General features: G+C 42.3%; 1 protein-coding gene across 1 annotated transcript in view; it reads left to right on the top strand.

Annotated features, from left to right (window-relative positions):
* The window catches only part of unc13a (unc-13 homolog A (C. elegans)), a 50,718-nt gene that overhangs the window by 23,716 nt on the left and 7,352 nt on the right, over positions 1-19,650 (top strand). Inside the window, exons 17-39 of the mRNA XM_078790063.1 lie at positions 152-379; positions 469-610; positions 697-866; positions 944-1,059; positions 2,767-2,930; positions 3,011-3,164; positions 3,458-3,526; positions 3,669-3,758; positions 3,843-3,977; positions 4,187-4,320; positions 4,406-4,491; positions 5,147-5,273; positions 5,361-5,457; positions 7,622-7,765; positions 7,860-7,937; positions 8,021-8,098; positions 8,203-8,291; positions 8,374-8,520; positions 8,634-8,757; positions 13,882-13,938; positions 14,290-14,370; positions 14,584-14,731; positions 18,776-18,868. Of these exons, the coding sequence (XP_078646189.1) occupies positions 152-379; positions 469-610; positions 697-866; positions 944-1,059; positions 2,767-2,930; positions 3,011-3,164; positions 3,458-3,526; positions 3,669-3,758; positions 3,843-3,977; positions 4,187-4,320; positions 4,406-4,491; positions 5,147-5,273; positions 5,361-5,457; positions 7,622-7,765; positions 7,860-7,937; positions 8,021-8,098; positions 8,203-8,291; positions 8,374-8,520; positions 8,634-8,757; positions 13,882-13,938; positions 14,290-14,370; positions 14,584-14,731; positions 18,776-18,868 (2,751 nt within the window). The remainder of the gene's footprint in view (positions 1-151; positions 380-468; positions 611-696; positions 867-943; positions 1,060-2,766; positions 2,931-3,010; positions 3,165-3,457; positions 3,527-3,668; positions 3,759-3,842; positions 3,978-4,186; positions 4,321-4,405; positions 4,492-5,146; positions 5,274-5,360; positions 5,458-7,621; positions 7,766-7,859; positions 7,938-8,020; positions 8,099-8,202; positions 8,292-8,373; positions 8,521-8,633; positions 8,758-13,881; positions 13,939-14,289; positions 14,371-14,583; positions 14,732-18,775; positions 18,869-19,650) is intronic.

Raw genomic sequence — 19,650 nt, forward strand, 5'->3', positions numbered from 1 at the left:
AATGTGTATTACCGCCACCTGCAGGACTGGAGAGGAATAGTACTGCCCAAGTCTAGTATTGGTGTACCTATCAATGTAACATGTACTTTTATAACATCCCTTTCATATCCCAGTGTATTATAAATGTAATATTATTTCTCCTACTGACCAGGAGCCGCAGAGAAGAGCTCCAAACACGGCGCTGAGGACCGAACTCAGAACATAATCATGGTTCTCAAAGACCGCATGAAGATCCGCGAGAGGAACAAACCTGAGATCTTTGAGCTCATTCAGGAGGTTTTCTCTGTCCCCAAGGCCACCCACGGCACACAGATGAAGCAGATCAAACAGAGCGTGCTCGACGGCACCTCCAAATGGTCGGCTAAGATCAGCATCACAGGTGAGTGGGAGGATCGGAATAATAAAGGTGGTCACCTCTGTGGCATAACGCACACACGCGCAACTGACTTTTCTTATTCCTTCTTCTAGTGTTGTGTGCACAAGGTTTACAAGCCAAGGATAAAACTGGATCCAGTGATCCTTATGTCACCGTCCAGGTTGGAAAGACCAAAAAGAGGACCAAAACCATTTATGGCAACCTCAATCCCGTTTGGGAGGAGACATTCAATTTGTAGGTCTTCACTTAAAACTTGTGTATCTTTTACATGAATGTAATATTGCTAAACTTGGTCCAACTCTTTGATCGTGTTTGTGTAGCGAATGCCACAACTCCTCTGACCGGATCAAGGTGCGAGTTTGGGATGAGGACGACGACATCAAGTCCCGCGTGAAGCAGAAATTCAAGCGGGAGTCTGATGACTTCTTGGGGCAAACCATCATTGAGGTCCGCACTCTGAGCGGAGAGATGGATGTGTGGTACAACCTGGGTGAGTTTTACTGCATTATGTCATTCAAGTTACCACTGACTTCTAACACCCCTTTATTTGTCTTCTGCTCTCCTCAGACAAGCGCACGGACAAATCAGCCGTGTCAGGGGCCATCAGGATGCACATCAATGTAGAGATTAAGGGCGAGGAGACGGTTGCGCCATATCACGTTCAATATACCTGTTTGCATGAAGTAAGATCATCAGTTTGTCTTTTTCAGTATAGTTGCCAAGTGTACACCCCCCCTGTTGTGATCCTGAAAACAGGAAAAGACATATAGAAAATGCATGGATGGTACTACACCACCACAAGGGTCTATTCATCGGGTACCGCTCCTTACTAATGATCACCACTGTGATGGATCCTCTTCTAATGCACTTCACTTGAGAGATGTCTTTGATCAAGTGAGATAAAGGGCACATCTTGACAGCATCCAGCTAAAAGACATTTCCTTCCCGCTGTGGAAAACTCAGCTGATTGATTGTAGACAATTCGCTGCCCGGAATGGAGTCATTACTCAGCTAATTACTCAGTGCAGAATATCAGCTGAATCTTAAACAAGAAACGATGACTGTTATCATTGCGGTGTCTAAGTAGTCGTATACCACACGGTGAATTTACAATGTTTTTAACACAGCATAATACTTCATGGCCTCACAGGCAAGGATCTGCTTTGTGTTGGCCTCCTTATGGAGTTTAATAGAGATTTATGTTGTTTATCCAAGCACAATGAAACCTTCAAAGGACTCATATTATACTATTTTTCAACAAATAAGTATCAAATGTCCAATACAGTGTACTGGAAGTGTGTTGGCCAAAATCTAGCCTTGATACTTTAATTCAGTTTAAAAGTGTTTCTAATGGTACCTACTGTGTCAAACACCGAAGCACCCGAAAGAGCAATGTACCCCCAGTGGACCCCGCTCCAAGATGCTGTGGTGCACTATCCTCGGGGCCACCCTGTCGTCCAGGGGGCGTGCCAAGATGGTGGCAGGCTCATCTATCTGGAGATTGGTCAGAGGTGGTATTATATCCATGTTGAGAACCCTTGAGGCATATATTAATTACAACCATGGCTGTCAAAGTTAACGCGTTAATGACGGAAGTTTCCTTTTTTTTTGACATGCGCTCCTCCTGTTTGACCCTCGGCCCACACCGTAGTTTCATTGAAGCACGGCAACTGAAGCCCCAAGCTGGAATATACGTATATATTGATGGGAAAAGGGGCTGCACGGCGGTATAGTGGTTAGCGCGCAGACCTCACAGTTCAATTCCACCCTCGGCCATCTCTGTGTGGAGTTTGCATGTTCTCCCAGTGCATGCGTGGGTTTTCTCCGGGTACTCCGGTTTCCTCTCACATTCCAAAAACATGCTAGGTTAATTGGCGACTCCAAATTGTATGAATGTGAGTGTGAATGGTTGTTTGTCTATATGTGCCCTTTGATTGGCTGGCGACCAGTCAGCTGGGATAGGCTCCAGCACCCCGGCGACCCTTGTGAGGATAAGCGGTAGAAAATGAATGAATGAATGAATGATGGGAAAAGGAGAAAGAAAAGAGTATTTAGTTTGGTAAAGTTAGCTTAAAAGCCTTGGCAGACGACTCTTGTAGCGAGACCAAAGTTATTTGTATCTACTGTCGCTGTGTTTGATTTATCATGGATTACATGGCTAGCTCTACAGGTATTGTTTTTATTGTCATATACAGTCCTATCTTGGCATAAGAGTGGCCCAAATAGCCAGTGTTCATTTTTACATCTCTCTGCTGATGTTTTCATTGAACTACCAGCTAAAATTGGAGTTACAGCTGCTATTGACGGGCTGTCAATGTGATGACCTTGGCTGAAGTCCAGTGTTATGCTAGCATCGGCGATTTAGCATGACTTCTCTTTCCTTCCTGTAGAACCTCTTCCACTTTGTGACAGACATCCAGAACAACGGTGTGGTGAAGATCCCCGATGCTAAAGGGGATGATGCGTGGAAAGTATACTATGAAGAGACACCTCAGGAGATCGTTGATGAGTTTGCAATGCGTTATGGAGTGGAGTCTATCTACCAGGCCATGACGTATGTTTCTACTTATAAAAGAGCGCTTCGGGTGCAAGAGCACACACTGTATGCACATGCCTCTTTTTTTTTTTTTGCAGTCACTTTGCCTGCTTGTCATCTAAGTACATGTGCCCGGGCGTGCCTGCTGTCATGAGCACCCTGCTGGCTAACATCAACGCCTACTACGCTCACACCACCCAGGCTACTAACAACGTCTCTGCCTCAGACCGCTTTGCTGCATCCAACTTTGGGGTGAGTCTCGGTGGTCTTTCTTCACTTAATATCTATGAAGGGAACACTCACTGTCCAGAACATTAGGTACAACATCTGAAAAAGCTCAATTTTTTAACAAAATTTGACACTGTGAGATATTAATGAGATTATTAATTAGACAGGCATACCACTCAAAATGTAGTGCAACACAGCTTTATGATATATAATGTCTTATTATATTTTTGCAATCCATCATTAGAACTGTGAAATTGATTTGTAGTGTTTGATGGATGTTTGCTGATTTCCTATTTTCCACTTTCTAATCTCCACAGAAAGAGCGATTTGTCAAGCTGCTTGATCAGCTCCACAACTCCCTGAGGATCGACCTCTCCATGTACCGAGTAAGATTGCTCTCTATCCACTTGTTTGCTCAACTGGATGGATTTATTGTTCTCAAGAGGGGTCATTGGAAGGGGAGATTTGTCTCACTGAACAAAAGTAATGGGACACGACCCAGCAGTTTGCTTTTTTTTGTGCCTGCAGAACAACTTCCCAGCCAGCAGCCCTGAACGACTGCAGGACCTCAAGTCCACGGTGGACCTACTTACCAGTATTACCTTCTTTAGAATGAAGGTGACGCCTCTCCTTCATTCATTTTCTTGCAAAGACATTTCATATCCTTTGTGTGTGTGTGAGAACTGAAAGGCTTTCTGTCAGGTCCAAGAGCTCCAGTCTCCTCCCAGAGCGAGCCAGGTGGTGAAGGATTGCGTGAAAGCCTGTCTCAACTCCACTTATGAGTACATCTTTAACAACTGTCATGAGCTCTACAGCCGCGAGTATCAGACAGACCCAGTAAGCAGTGTTTTATTGTTGACGTGGGTGACTTTAATATGTGCTTGGGGGCATCCTAGCAAATAACATTGCCTCGTCTGTTCATGACAAAATGACTTTATAGTCTTTCCATGACGGCATGCATTCATATTTATCATAATTCAAAATGACACACATTTAAACTCTCATCAAACTGCATCTGTATGATTCACTCTTTCTCTTTTTTCCAGGCCAAGCAGGGTGCAGTCCCTCCAGAGGAGCAGGGACCCAGCATCAAGAACCTGGACTTCTGGTCCAAACTCATCACCCTTATTGTCTCCATTATTGAGGAAGACAAGAACTCATACACTCCCTGTCTGAACCAGTATGTATTTATCAAATATTCTACCCTCTTATTTCAATCTATATTTGCCCCCCTTCATGCTTTTATATGTGTTTTCACTATATAGGTTCCCCCAGGAACTCAATGTGGGTAAAATCAGTGCTGAAGTGATGTGGAATCTGTTTGCCCAGGATATGAAATATGCTATGGAAGGTGAGCTAACACAAACAGTACTGAGCTTCTGTTCTTTGTGGTAATATTGCTGTTTGAAACCATTAATGGCCATTAAAAACAGGAATACTAATGCCTTGGTTTGGGAGTGTTAATATATGATGTGTTATTTCATTCTGCTGACATCATCCCAAATTACTCCACTGTGATTTTAGACCTAACTTAAAAAGTTGATGACAGGATCTGAGAATACCAACTGATACAATACTGCATATGCTTACACATTAAGCAGAGATATTTAGGTATATTGTTGTTTTTGTTTGTATGTTATTTGTTATTTTTTTCCTGTATCTTGCTAAAAAGTCAAATGTCGTGTCATTGCCGTGTACAGTAAATACAGTAGGGTTTATGATGGCAACAGCTAAAGTATCTGTGTCATCCTTACTGCCATCTGATTTACTGTAAATTTTTCTTGCGAGCCAAGGTACGAAAAACCCCAATAGTTTGTTTAAATTAAATATTTGTGAGGTGAGCAGGACTGGCTGTCAATGGTAAAGCATGAGAACCAACAAAAACAGCTTTCATAATATTAATGAATATATCACAAATTATCCTGAATATATGTATGTCATACTTGCAAGATGACAAGGAAGAAATTTAAGCCATTATTCATCGCCTGCTGTCATTTTCTTCTTAGAGCATGAGAAAAATCGCTTGTGCAAGAGTGCCGATTACATGAACCTGCACTTCAAGGTCAAGTGGCTTTACAACGAGTACTGCAAAGACCTGCCTTTCTTCAAGAGCAGAGTGCCTGAATATCCTGCGTGAGTTGCAGCCTGCAGCAGTAGAAATCAAAAATGTTGTGGTAAATATACAAATCTGCAAAAAAAATGTATTTTAAAACCCTATAGGTGGTTTGAGCCGTTTGTGATCCAGTGGCTGGATGAAAACGAGGAAGTATCTCGGGACTTTCTGCACGGTGCTTTGGAGAGAGACAAGAAAGATGGGGTAAACACCTTTTTCATAGGGATTGCAGAATTGTTGTTCATGCAGAAACACTGTCATCTCTCACTTTGGGATTTCTCTAAGATAGCCTCACTAACTAGCTATTACTAACTCCCTTCAAACGCACTACCCGCTGTCTCTCCCCTTCCTTCTTCAAAGGCTCCTCAACATTAATAGCACAGACACATCAATGTGTAGTGTTCCTGTAACCTTCAAAATGATGTGTTTGGGAGTTGTTTAAAGGAGGGTACTTATTAGGAACTGTGAAATGCTGTGGATTAAAGGACTCATCCCAGAGATTTCACAGCATGAAAACTGTCCATTCCTCATTATTAATACACCCTGGAGAGGTACCGAGCAGAAATAGATACTAAATAGCATCCAGTTGTGATACAGTATAAGGCTACAGGGGGGTGTAACTACCTAGTATAAGACAATGTTTTCCAAACTTTCCATCCTGTGACCCACATTTACTAAAGAGCATCATGTATTACCATAATGGGGACTAATGGGCTCCACACACGGGAGTTGACAAACGACCACGATTGGTGAAACTCAACGCCAACGCAGAGCAAACCCTGCAGACCGGAAATGACGAGCGGCTGTGGCTAGCTACACTGATAAGCAACATGCTCATGTCCAGTGCAAATTATGAGTCTCCCACGGTTTTGATTGGCTGTCACATAAACCTAGTTGAGGTGCGCTTCGGCGACAAGGCTCTTGTGAGGATTACACAGTTTGATTCATTCGGAGCAGAGTTACAATGCATACAAACATTAATTCATTCATTTTCTACAGCTTATTATCACAAAAGTCGCGAGGGGTGCTGGAGCCTATCCCAGCTGTCTTCGGGCGAGAGGCGGGGTACACCCTGGACTGGTCGTCAGCCAATCATAGGGCACATATAGACAAACAACCATTCACACTCACATTCATACCTATGGACAATTTGGAGTCGCCAATTAACCTAGCATGTTTTTGGAATGTGGGAGGAAACCGGAGTACCCGGAGAAAACCCACGCATGCACGGGGAGAACATGCAAACTCCACACAGAGATAGCTGAGGGTGGAATTGAAATCGGGTCTCCTAGCTGTGAGGCCTGCGCGCTAACCCTGCATTTGAACAAAAAAAAGATTTTTTAGCAAATGAGTGGGCTAGCACTTACAGCACATCACAGAGTCTTTCCTGCAACGATGCATCAAACAACATAGGCTCCACAAGCCACGGCTTGCCTGCACACAGCCAAAGTTCCTCCTTCACTAAAAGTGCGACTCACTGAGGCTCCACTCCCCATTGATCCCCAAACTTTCACATTTTTGCAAGTAGACAGCACACACTTGGAAGTACTGCGGCTTGGGACCACCGCATACACACACACACAATACAGACATACTTGCTGGCTGCATGGGCGGTCGCTGTGTGTGACTGGCCAATCACAGAGCTTGAAGAATGAATACATTACCTAAGGAGGGTTTCTTTTTATAAACTTTATTCCTAACAACTATAGAACAGTATACAAAAACAATGAGGATACGGATAATTGACACCTGAACTCGTCATACTGCTAATTTGCAAAAATGCTATTCCTGGATACTCGTTATAATGCGTTACGGATAATGCATGTTTACTCAGGCGCCAACAAGATCCCATGGCGCTGCTTTTTTGTTTACATCGTTTTTTTTAGAAATGTCAAATAGCTCTGGGAAATCTGACAGGGTATGTATTATTTTTTTCCCCCAAGTCTAGGCGGCACTGCCAAGCAGTCGGTCCAAAAAACTGCTGATTGGTCCTTGTCTGAGCAACAGAGATGAAAAGTTGAACATTTTTAAACTTTCTGGGATTGTGTCACATGCCAGCGTGTGCACAAAATTTAACACATTTAAATATTGTGTGTCGCTTGGCTGGACCGTGACTCACAATAATTGCCTTGTCGTGCAGGTTCCATTGAAAATGAATGGACTGGATGCAACGTTGCAAATGAGTGGTCTACAAATTTTTGGACTGCTTCCGAGATAAAAGTGGCTAAATCTAATTTATTTTGATAAGATGAACTGAAAGTTTCCTATGTATAAAAGTTTAAAATGCCAGTTGCTCCTTATTAATTTGTGAGCATATTTTGGCCAGTCTTTGTTTCTAATGTCTTTACTCGCCTTTTCCATCCCACAGTTCCAGGTCACATCAGAGCATGCCCTCTTCTCATGTTCCGTGGTGGACGTGTTTTCCCAGCTCAATCAGAGCTTTGAAATCATCAGGAAACTAGAGTGTCCGGATCCACAGATTGTTGGACACTATATGAAACGATTTGCAAAGGTAAAGTTTAAAATTATCTTGACTGGCCCCAGTAGTGAGCCTTGAGGTACACCATGGTCACCGCTTTAGTTATTCCTCTTGTGTCCCTCTTCAGACCATCAGCAACGTGCTCCTGTCGTATGCTGACATCATCTCCAAGTTGTTTGCCAACTATGTTACGATGGAGAAAGTGGTGAGTGACTTAATACACTCTGTGTGTTGTGTTTGTGTGTAACATCATGCTGTTATAAAAAAATGTCATCTTTTGTTCTTTAGCCCTGCATCCTTATCAACAACATCCAACAGTTGAGGGTTCAGCTAGAGAAGATGTTTGAGGCCATGGGGGGAAAGGATGTGAGTCCATCTTTGTACTGTTGGTGCATACAGTTAGATCTACTAGTATTTGGACTAGGACAAACGTGTTTATTTCATTTTTGTGTGCCATTTTTCATGTTCAGCTGTGCGTGGAGGCCAGCGATATCCTGAAGGACTTGCAGGTTAAACTTAACAACGTTATGGATGACCTCAGTAGGGTCTTCTCAGTCAGGTACTCAGGGAGACGTGCTCACGTATTCAGATATGTCTACATTCATTCACATGTCTCATCTGAATTTTTTATTTTTTTTTAGTTTCCAGCCTCATATTGAGGAGAATGTGAAGCAGATGGGCGATATTTTAGCTCAGGTGAAAGGAACGTCAAATGTAGGAAATGCCAGCAGTGTTGCCCAGGATGCTGACAACGTCCTGCAGCCCATCATGGAATTCCTGGACAGCAAGTGAGTCATTCTATATGTTTATCTGCATCTTAATCCACGGTTACACTCATAGTCCACTGCAGGAGATGTGATCTAATGAGATACCACATTGAGATAAGATTTGTTTCTGCCAGCCTGACTCTGTTTGCAAAGATCTGTGAGAAGACGGTGCTGAAGCGTGTACTGAAGGAGTTGTGGAAGCTTGTCATGAATACCATGGAGAAGACGATCGTTCTGCCGCCACTTACAGATCAAACGGTGAGTGCATTGATCAAGGCATGCATAAACAAGAGCTGTGCAGAGACGCATTAATGCGGGCAATAAGCCAATATGTCCTGTAAGCCATAGTCATACAATCACATCTGCTTTGTTTAAAATAAGCATGAAACCTATGCCACGAATCCACACACACACACATCTCCAGCTGCAAAGTTGGCATCAAACGGGGGCACAGTGTACATAAGGTGGAACAAAGGCATCTTCAGTGTGTTGCAGCCTGCGCTCAACCCACACATATTATATTCCAAAGTGCATCATATCATTACACCAGCTCTGGTCTGCTCTCCACTATGTCAGCCAGTTTTGTCCCAAAAGAATGTGGCCCTCTTCCGAAAAGTAGCATACATTTTGGAAAGCAGACTGTAGTTGTTTTTTTTGTTTTATTTGATATATGTGTGCTCTTTTTGTGTTTGGATATCAATGGAAGAGCCTCATATCAGTGATAAGAGGGTAAGAATTCAAGCTGTAAGTTGCTGGTTCTTATAGTCCAGACAGTGGAGTCAATTGGTTCCCTCCAGTTTTAAAGCCAGGATTTTGGGGGTGATTTTTTTTGTGATTGATGTGGGGCTCTTTGCAGCTTGACTGACCCTTCTTTCTGGTTGTTGTGATTACTATTACATTCTGCTCCCACCGCTCCCTCCACAGATGATTGTAAGTACAGCACTCCTGCGTGTGTGTCTGTCTGTCCGTTTGCGGTGGTTTGGTTCTCTGCTATATGTGGCTGTGATCTTCCCTCTTTTATTTCATTTTTGTAGTTTTTTGACCCTGCATCTCACTTTCACCAGCCTCTCATGCCTTCTCTCTTCTTTCAGTGTTAATTCCCCCCAATAGTAACAAAAACTGTGGAAAAAATGCACAGACAAGACAGTGACGATTGTCTGGTCTGCAAAAAGGGCTTTGTTTTTTTTATGTTTTAATTATTATCAAATGATTAATTGAAGAATCAGCACCAAATTGTACACCTGTAGTCACCTCCTGCATAATTAAAATGTTGTCTCATTGATATCAATCCAATATCTACCAAAAATTGCAAAATTGTTAAAAAATTTGTATTTATATATTTGTTTTGTAATTTTAGATGTTTTCACTAAAAGTTACTGAATTGTCCTTGTAGTTCCAGGGTGTCTGCATACAGAAATATAAAAGGACACATATAATAGTTGACAAAGGTGACAAAGTGTAATACATATCTTAAAGGAAAATTGCACATTCTATGAGAATTTTTCCCATCATGCAGAATCCTTATGTGAGACATGAACCTGTATGTTTTTTCTGTGCGTTCTAAAGATATAAAAACAGGTAAAAAGACGTATTCCACCTATTAAGCCTTTAAAAATGTTAAAAAGCACCAACAACACTCCATTTGCATATAATGTGTAGTGCATATTAACCAAGCTATTGCAACATTATTTACGGATGGAACTACATGACAGGCGCTTTAACACTTCGCCATACCACACCGGCTAGCTATTAGCTTCACCACATATTTACCTGTAGTGCGCCACAACACACTCACAACACCTCATGCGACTACCAATGAGTAAAGCTACATATATGTGTTTTTATCTGTGGTGTTGCACTAGTTAATGTTAGGTGTAGGCATTTGTTTTTCTGTTGCTATGTGAAATCAGTGCGCCCAGAAAGGAAATTCCGGTAATGCTTCACCGGACTGAAATACGACAAAACACATTTTACTGCATGATTACAGCATGTATATAAAACCTTGTTGGGGGTTTTTGGAGGTGTTGTGGTAGCAGCATAGGTGTGTCCCATTATATGCAGTAATTAGCTGTCTCTTTTTAGCTGTTTGTATATCTTTAGAATGCATAGAAATGAGAAAGAGTGGATTGTGGATGATGATGGTGATGGCAACATTTTTTTAAAAGTGCAGTTTTCAACTCTTTGGACATATTATACAGAATATGCTTATTTTTTAACATTTTCATACATGCACACATCAATTTTTCAGAATAAATGTATCATTATTAAAACGTATTTCTCCTGTCGTTGTCCTCCTTCTCGACCTACTTCTTGAACCGAAAATTTATTTAATAAATTTAGCTCTATTGTTTATTGGCGGTTAGCATGCAGCTCACACAGTTAGCTAGTTTGCTACTCAGACACAGAACTGCATTTACATCCTAATTTCCCCGTACATAAAGATTAACACTGTTCTTCTGTCCTCTTCTCTCCTTCAACTCTTGTCTTTTGACAAGCATGGTGCATTTCTGGTTGTGATAGGCCCCGCCCCCTCCTCTAAATCAATTTCTACCAATTGCTGCCATCATCCCCCAACAGGAAGTGGCACTCTTGGCTAGTGCCTGATGTAGCCTTGTCCATTTTCCTTTGCACTGGGACCCTCGGTGCTGGGGAGGGGGAATGTGAGCCCTCCTCTGTGCCGTATCTTCTTAGTGTCTTGTTTCCTGACCTTTCTTCTGCCACCTTTCCTTCACACTTTTCTCACCTGTTTGAACTGTGCCCCCCCCCACCACCTTCCAAGTCCCCCACTGTGGGTTTGTTGCTTGCATCTGATCTCTCTTCAACACTGCAATCTTCTCTCAGTAAATTGTACTACGCTGTACTGTGATGTTTGTCTCTCTGAAGACCTTTCATGTTGGTCTGTCCTGGTTTGGTTTCATGTTCTGTTGTTCACGAGGGTGACTGTAAATGCTGGTCTCATGTTGGCTTGATTGTAAGAGATTGTTGAGGTTTGTCTATGGTTAAAGAAGGTGTATTGGATGTGCTGGGCAGAAAACTAGGTAATGATGTACACGTTTTTTTGCAGTAATCAGTAAAGTTAACAATTATTCATATTTTTATTGATTTTTAAAGAAGTTGACAGCAAATACCAAAAGCTATATTTGTAGTACATTATAATATCTTGTTTCAAGGAAGATATTGTTCCATCCATCCATCAATTTTCTATACTGCTTATCCTCACTAGGGTCGCGGGTATGCTTGAGCCTATCCCAGCCGTCTTCGGGCAAGAGGCAGGGTACACCCTGGACTGGCCGCCAGCCAATCACAGGACACATATAGACACAAACATGAAGAAATTGTTTCAACAATAAATATATGTCGTTGTTTTTTTTTTGTTGGCCAAAATAGAAATGCACGACGGTCTAGTGGTTAGCGCGCAGACCTCACAGCTAGGAAACCAGGGTTCAATTCCACCCTCGGCCATCTCTGTGTGGAGTTTGCATGTTCTCCCCGTGCATGCATGGGTTTTCTCCTGGTACTCCGGTTTCCTCCCACATTCCAAAAACATGCTAGGTTAATTGGTGACTCCAAATTGTCCATAGGTATGAATGTGAGTGTGAATGGTTGTTTGTCTATATGTGCCCTGTGATTGGCTGGCGACCAGTCCAGGGTGTACCCCGCCTCTCGCCCATAGACAGCTGGGATAGGCTCCAGTATGAATGAATGAAAATAGAAATGATAATGGACGTCCTCGGTCTCTAAACAAGTTCCAGTCCTACAACTGTGATGTCATCTGAGTTTAGTACAAGTCAGAACTTATACCGAAATTACACAGAACACATGAAGGACATATGAAATGCAGTCATAAAAATATGAAATGACAGTAATAAAAAGGAGATCACAACTCCATACTTACTGGGAAAAGCAACTCTCAATACTGAGATCACGACACTCGTAGTTATCACCCTCCATTACATCGGAGCAGATCCTTTCACATGTTTAAAGATACCATCTTTACCCTTGATGATGTTTGAGCAGCTTGAGTCGGGCATGGAGCCAATGTTGATACTTACAGAGCATTTTTTGTAGTCTAAATTGATTTGTTGTCTCTTTCACCTGACCTTTCGTTGATGCGCTACCAACAGAAGAATCTGACTCATGCTTGGAGGACATTATGGGGGTTACTGGTAAAACATGAACTAAAAACCCCAAAAGTGACGTTGTCCTACTTCAGTGTGGAGAGACAGAACACAATTTTACATCACGCGTACATAGCAAGGTTTATATTACACATGAAAGCAAGTCCCGCCTTTTTGACTTAAACATTACTGACTGTGTCACCATCAAACATGTCCTTTTTTACTCTCTGTTTTTTATTGCTTCTGCGGCCCATTTAGGCAAAAAGTCAAAAGCCAAAAAGTCAAAAGTACCGTTTGCAGATCCTTTTTAAAGCTTCGTTTGTGTCCTTCCTATAGCTGTGAGACATGGCAGATTCCATACTGTAATGGTTATCACTCCAGCCTCGATCCCGAGTTCAAGTCTTGGGACATGAACCAGTTTGTCCCCTTTAAGACTAATAAGAATTGGTATATCTGTACTGTGTTTTCGGGCATTTCTGATTGTTGAAGGCATCTAGCCATTGAGAATGAAATGGCAAATGGCTACAACTATAACGACCACTGCTCCATGTTTTAACCTCATGCTCTCTTTCCAGGGGAGGCTGAAGAGTGCTTCTCACAGCGATGTAAGGATTAAACCCCTTCAGATCAATGTGTCTCGTCTATCTCTTCTATATGTCTTCTCCGTGTCTATGTCTCTATCCCTCAGCCCCCCACTCAAACAAAGCCGTGGAAATATTGATTATTTTCCCACCCTACACTACCTTGTTTTCACACAATATTCACCATATTAGATGCCATCCTTACATTGACATACAGTTAGGTACATACTTAAATATTTGTACAAGGAGAGTTTTTATTATGATATTGCATTTATATACCACTACAATGGATTTGAAATGAAGCAATCAAGATGTGATGGAGACGTTGATCTTTAAGAGCAGCAAGGGCAGCAGTTAGTGATTTATTCACATAGCAGAATGACTATGTTTGTACCTATGCCACACTCTTGCTAATTGTGTGTGTGTGTGTGTGTGTGTGTGTGTTGAAGAACACGAGTACATGTCAACCTTTCTTTGTACTGACTGTATGTTGACAGCACATGAAGAAAAAAAAGTGCAATGACATTGTGCAAGGAGCTGACTGTTTATGTATGTGCGTGTTGGAAATGTCACTGTCCTCTATGTGACCCTGCCTCGTAATATCATGATCAGAGTCACAATTTCAACAAATAGCTAACACAACTTTGTCCTCCTGTCCTTTTCCTTTCTGTGTCTTCTCGCAGGGCACTCAGCTCATCTTTAACGCTGCCAAAGAGCTGGGTCAGCTATCCAAACTGAAGGTACAGTAAGCCTGTCTTTTTAAGTATTTCACTCCGTGCTTGCCCTGACCTTCCCCCCTTCAAAAAACAACTCAAAACCCACCTCTTTAAATCTGTTTTTAATGTCTAACTTTTTATATCTGACTGCTGTGCCCCGCCCCGCTTTTACTCATGTTTTAACTGTGTATTAACCAATGAATGTTGTATTTTGGTGTGTCTTCAATTCTGTTTACTTGCTTTATTCAACTCCATTCTTCTGTAAAGTGTCTTTGAGTATTTTGAAAAGCACTATACAAATAAAATGTATTATTATTATTATTACATAGTTTGACCCTAATTTTGCTGCTGTCTACTTCCTGACGTATTGCACAGGAGCACATGGTTCGTGAGGAGGCCAAAGCACTCACACCCAAGCAGTGTGCCGTCATAGAACTGGCGCTGGACACCATCAAGGTAGGGACGCACTGATTGGTGCAGACTCTATTACATTTTGGCACTAAATTACCTGAACTGGACCTCAACGCTAGACATCATAAAATGAATAATCAGTTTAACTTTTATAATGATAAATGCTAAGCAAGGTCATTAAAATGAATGTCAATATTTTCTCTTCTTTAGCCGTCCTACATTATGTTAACAGTTGTCTGTGTCTGTGTCTGCCTTTAGCAATATTTCCACGCCGGTGGTGTCGGTCTAAAGAAGACTTTCCTGGAGAAGAGTCCTGATCTACAGTCCCTCCATTATGCCCTGTCCCTCTACACACAGGCCACAGATAAACTTATTAAGACCTTTGTCCAGTCACAGAATGCACAAGGTAACCACTTTTTCTGTCTATAACAGATATATAACAGATATATAACAGTTCATTCTCTGATCTATCCAATCCAATCCACGTTATTTATATAGCACATTTTATAAACAGAGTTTCCAAAGTGCTGCACAGACTAGTAAAATTAAAAAGTAATAATCCAAAACTAAAAGATCATTTAAGAAATAAAATAGTAAAATAGATATTAAAATATTAAAAACAAGAAACAAAGCAATAAAAGTATAAAAAATAAAACCAATTACAATAAAAACGAAGAACTAAAAGACACAGGACCATACGACTCACTCCGAGTTAAAAGCCAGAGAATAAAAGTGGGTTTTGAGACGAGACTTAAAGCTTTCGTTGTTGGGGGCCTTTTTCACTTGGGAGGGGAGAGAGTTCCATAGTTTGGGGCCAACCACAGAAAAGGCTCGGTCCCCCTTGGTCTTAAGTCTCGTCTTAGGCACCACAAGTTGGAGCTGGCCCTCGGACCTCAGTGACCGCGCTGGAGAGTAAATTTGGATGAGGTCCGAGATGTATTTGGGGGCCAGCCCATTCAACGCCTTAAAAACAAACAATAAAATCTTAAAATCAATCCTAAAACGAACAGGCAACCAATGCAGGGAGGCCAGAATTGGGGTGATGTGCTCCCCCTTTTTGGTTCCTGTTAAAAGCCGTGCCGCAGAATTCTGGACTAACTGTAAGCGGGAGAGAGACTTTTGGCTAATTCCAGAGTAAAGTGCATTACAGTAGTCCAGACGTGATGAAATAAAAGCGTGCATGACTTGCTCAAAGTGTTGGAAAGATAAAAAAGATTTAATTTTAGATAAAAGCCGAAGATGATAAAAACAAGATTTTATAACTGCATTAATTTGTTTGTTGAGTTTAAATGATCTAGACGTCACTCAAGTGTAGTGTTTCCCTCTGTAAAAATATGGAGGCTACAGCTGAGTCTCCTAAGAGGATTTACCTAACCCAGCTCCTATTTTGCAAATAAAAGACACACATCCGCCCCCCCCCTTTGACTGTCAGGCTGCCACGTAACAGCCATCATGTTTGTGGCAGTCTGCAGCTGACAAAATGTCCTCCAACACCTCTGCTGGAGAAACAATTTAAGCAGGGGGAGCGGGATAGTGTCTTTTACGTGCTGCAGAAGGAATTCAACAAAAAAGAACAGTATCGCCCCCTCTTTTAAATCACATAAATGTTTTTCATTCTGTGACTTTTCTACATGTCTTCTGCTTTCTCTGTCCTCCTGCCCCATCTGTGGGTCAGTGTTTGGCGGCAAGGGGGTGAGGTTCACCACTAGTGAGGATGTTTACCCAGACAAGGGTACGTTGCACCCAGGTTCAGACTCTTGAGACATCCAGGAAGCGTCCAGACCTTCACACTCCCCTAACACCTCCATGCATCCCAAAACTCCCCCTGCCTGCATAGACTGAACATACTTCCCCCCTCTTTTTTCCTACTTGGGCCTTTCTCTGTCTTTTTAAGTGCACTCCCCCCATGAGGACTTTATGCATTCATGCATGCAGTGATGTCTGTACGGATGGAGCTGCACTGATACATACGCCCTTCTCTGTATGTATGAGCAGACACTAAAGCATGATGCGCGGACATCAAAAGCAAACAATAGAAATGCATCAAAGTGTAGAGGAGCATGACATCATTGTTAAGGGCCCGAGGGCCGAACGGGAGTGTGCACTTGCGTGTGTGTGTGTGTGGGTGAGTGTGTGCAAGTGAGCGGCGCCAACAGGGTTGGGTGACACCGTCCATTGTGCATTTTCCAGCTATCCAGGCCGCTTGCTTTGTTGAGGCTTGTTACGAATATGATGGTGGCTCTCCTCACAACAGTCTCTTTGCGGCTGAGCCAATCACAAGCTGCCCCTGCGGTAATGTGGTCTGATTTATGTCACTTTGGACCACTGTCAAAAGAATGGACACTCACAATAGGTGGGAGCAAAATATGTTAAGCAACTTCAGTAGGCGAGTGATAGGGATGGCGAATTTACTTGCAATGTTGTGCAAGTTCATAGTTCTCGTGAACTATTTTAAAGTGTAGTTCACACAGTATAAATATGAATAGTTCACATTCATTCCTCACGTTTTCATTTTGGAACTGTTCTTTGGAACTGAAAGGACTTTTAATATAAGCTATAGTTTTACATGCAGAAAACAATGAAAATGTTTCTAAATGCATATAAATGGCAAATGAAAGCGATAAATAAACACTAGGATTAAAAATTACTACTACTACGATCTACCATCAAATATTACACATTGTTGGCCTAAAATCAAGCTTTTTCAAGCATGAAAATGTTCTAAATTAATTAAACTACAAATCAAGTTTAAGACGGGCGGCACGGTGGGCGAGTGGTTAGCGCGCAGACCTCACAGCTAGGAGACCAGGGTTCAACTTCACCCTCGGCTATCTCTGTGTGGAGGTTGCATATTCTCCCTGTGCATGCATGGGTTTTCTCCGGGTACTCCGGTTTCCCCCCACATTCCAAAAACATGCTAGGTTAATTGGCGACTCCAAATTGAATGTGAGTGTGAATGGTTGTTTGTCTATATGTGCCCTGTGATTGGCTGGCAACCAGTCCAGGGTGTACCCCGCCTCTCGCCCAAAGACAGCTGGGATAGGCTCCAGCACCCCCGCGACCCTTGTGAGGAAAAGCGGTAGAAAATGAATGAATCAAGTTTAAGACAATACAAGACATTGATGACTACACTGGGGCCAAACGGTGGATGAGTGGTTAGCGCGTTGGCCACACAGTCAGGAAATTGGTCTCCTCGTGCATGGGTTTAATCCGGGTATTCCCACGTTCCATTGTTTGGTTCATTGGTGACTCCAAATTGTCCATAAGTATGAATGCATGGGGATAAGTGGAATAGAAAATGTATGGATGGACTACACTGGCCTTTTTATCACTAGTGTGTGTTGATAGTTGTCAAGCGGAATCATACAAAATGATTCCGGGGTTTCTGCTAAAACATGATATTGATGGTCTTTAAATAATCACATCTTATTATCTTAAAGAAAAAATGCAACTTTTGTTGGCACAGCCTTCCTGCGCGCCAGCCAAAAAACTTTCTTTGTCATCTCTTATGAACATTCTCCATCAAGTAGACTGGTCCAGATGGACGCCTGCTGCTCTCTTTCGTCTTGTTGGAAGTTGGCAGTGAGAGCCACAATCCAATAATCCTCCCTGGAGAGAGACGAGATGAGAGCTGAAAGGCAGAAAACGTGCCAGGAACACTCACTGCCGTCTCACTCCCACCGACACCTTGTTTAGTGGGCGGCCGGCTGTAACACACATACACGCACACGTAAAGGCGGGCTGCTGCTATTCGCCACAAAGCTCCTGTTGATGGAATGAAGACACTAATTAAAACACTGCAAATTAATATCCATCTGTTTCCATATCCTTCTGGAATTGTTTACAGGTCGGATTCCATGTAGATGTAATAGAATCAGAGTTGAGTGGTCTTGGTTTCCCTGAGGAACGTAACGGTGTGCCCACATGTCTGGATCCATCTGAGCATGTCCTGACCTTACCTGTGCTGTAGGGGCAGGGCTTTCATTCACTTGACCCTCTCCAGTTCCTACTTAACTTTACCTGCATCCTATCACACACAACTCCTTTGCATCTATGAGTGGGTGCCAGTGTTAAAATTGCAACCCAAATGTTGAATATTAATCACTGCATTCTAATAGTGCAGATCGACAAAAGGTAATATTGTGAAGTTGTAACGTGGGAGGCGGGAAGTGGAAATTTGAATAATGAAGAAGTACCACTCATAGCAGCATTTTGTTTGTCCTAATCTGCACACAAACACAAGAAGCCCAGTGACTCTCTTAAAGTCCTCCCATAACAAAACATATGTATGTAAATGTCGCTATGCATTATTAAAAGTTGCATTGAATTTACATAAGACTTGGAGGAGGAGACTTGAACCAGAGTTCACGGTGCGGCTTGTGTTCGTGTTTGGTTTGTCTACATAAGGAGTCATTTGCTAACTGTGTGTGTGTGACTTGTCCTCCACCAGGCTCTGGGGTGGACGATGCTGTGGGTGAAGTGTCAATTCATGTGGAGATCTTCACTCACCCCAACACTGGGGAGCACAAGGTCACCGTGAAAGGTAAGATCATTTCTTCTGTCTTAGGTCCTTTGATTGTGTGTGAAAAGGAGCACCACAGCCAATAAGGAACGTGGTAGTAGTAAGTACTGTATGGAAACGAGGGACCTTCTGAACTCTGGAAGAACTTCATTGACACCCAACTAAGTCTTCCCATCATACACTGCAGTCGTCAAGCACTCAAAGACCCACATCAAACATCCAGCTTTGACAATAAACGCAGTGCATGTTGCATTCCGTCTGACTGCACTGAACACTATAAGTATGAACGACAAAGAGGATGATAACATTGTTGTTTGGTATATGAGTGACAGGCATTGTGCTGGGATGAATTAACTTGACACCCAATAAATACACTAGCAGTCAACACAGATATCGGGAACAATGAAGAGGTGAAAGAAGAACGGGTAAACTGTAAGTATTTGTGTCAGTATCGGAAAAAGTTACTTTCATTTTGTCTGAGAGCACACAACTCAACACAATGTTGAGGCTGGACTATATGAAGAGGGTTGCTCAAGCTAAATGGCTAATTTGACCCCAGACATCAAGATCACAAGGAAAGAGAGTGCGAAAGCTGGAGGGAGACTGACAAAGTGTGTGATGAAGGAATTCTGAGGCTTTTCAATTTTGATGCTTGTCAAGACAACTTGAGTGGTTTTAGTTCCCAGGAGGAGGAGGCTATTGTTGACTAGCGATATTACACTCGCTGTCCGACACTGTTTACTTACTTACTTACACTGTTCGGCTCTCTTTGGAAAAAATTATTTATTTAATCAAAATGGTTT

This window comes from Doryrhamphus excisus, linkage group LG4 (genome assembly GCF_037039965.1).
Source record: "Doryrhamphus excisus strain RoL-2023G ecotype Guam linkage group LG4, RoL_Dexc_Guam_v1.1, whole genome shotgun sequence".
NCBI lineage: Eukaryota > Metazoa > Chordata > Actinopteri > Syngnathiformes > Syngnathidae > Doryrhamphus > Doryrhamphus excisus.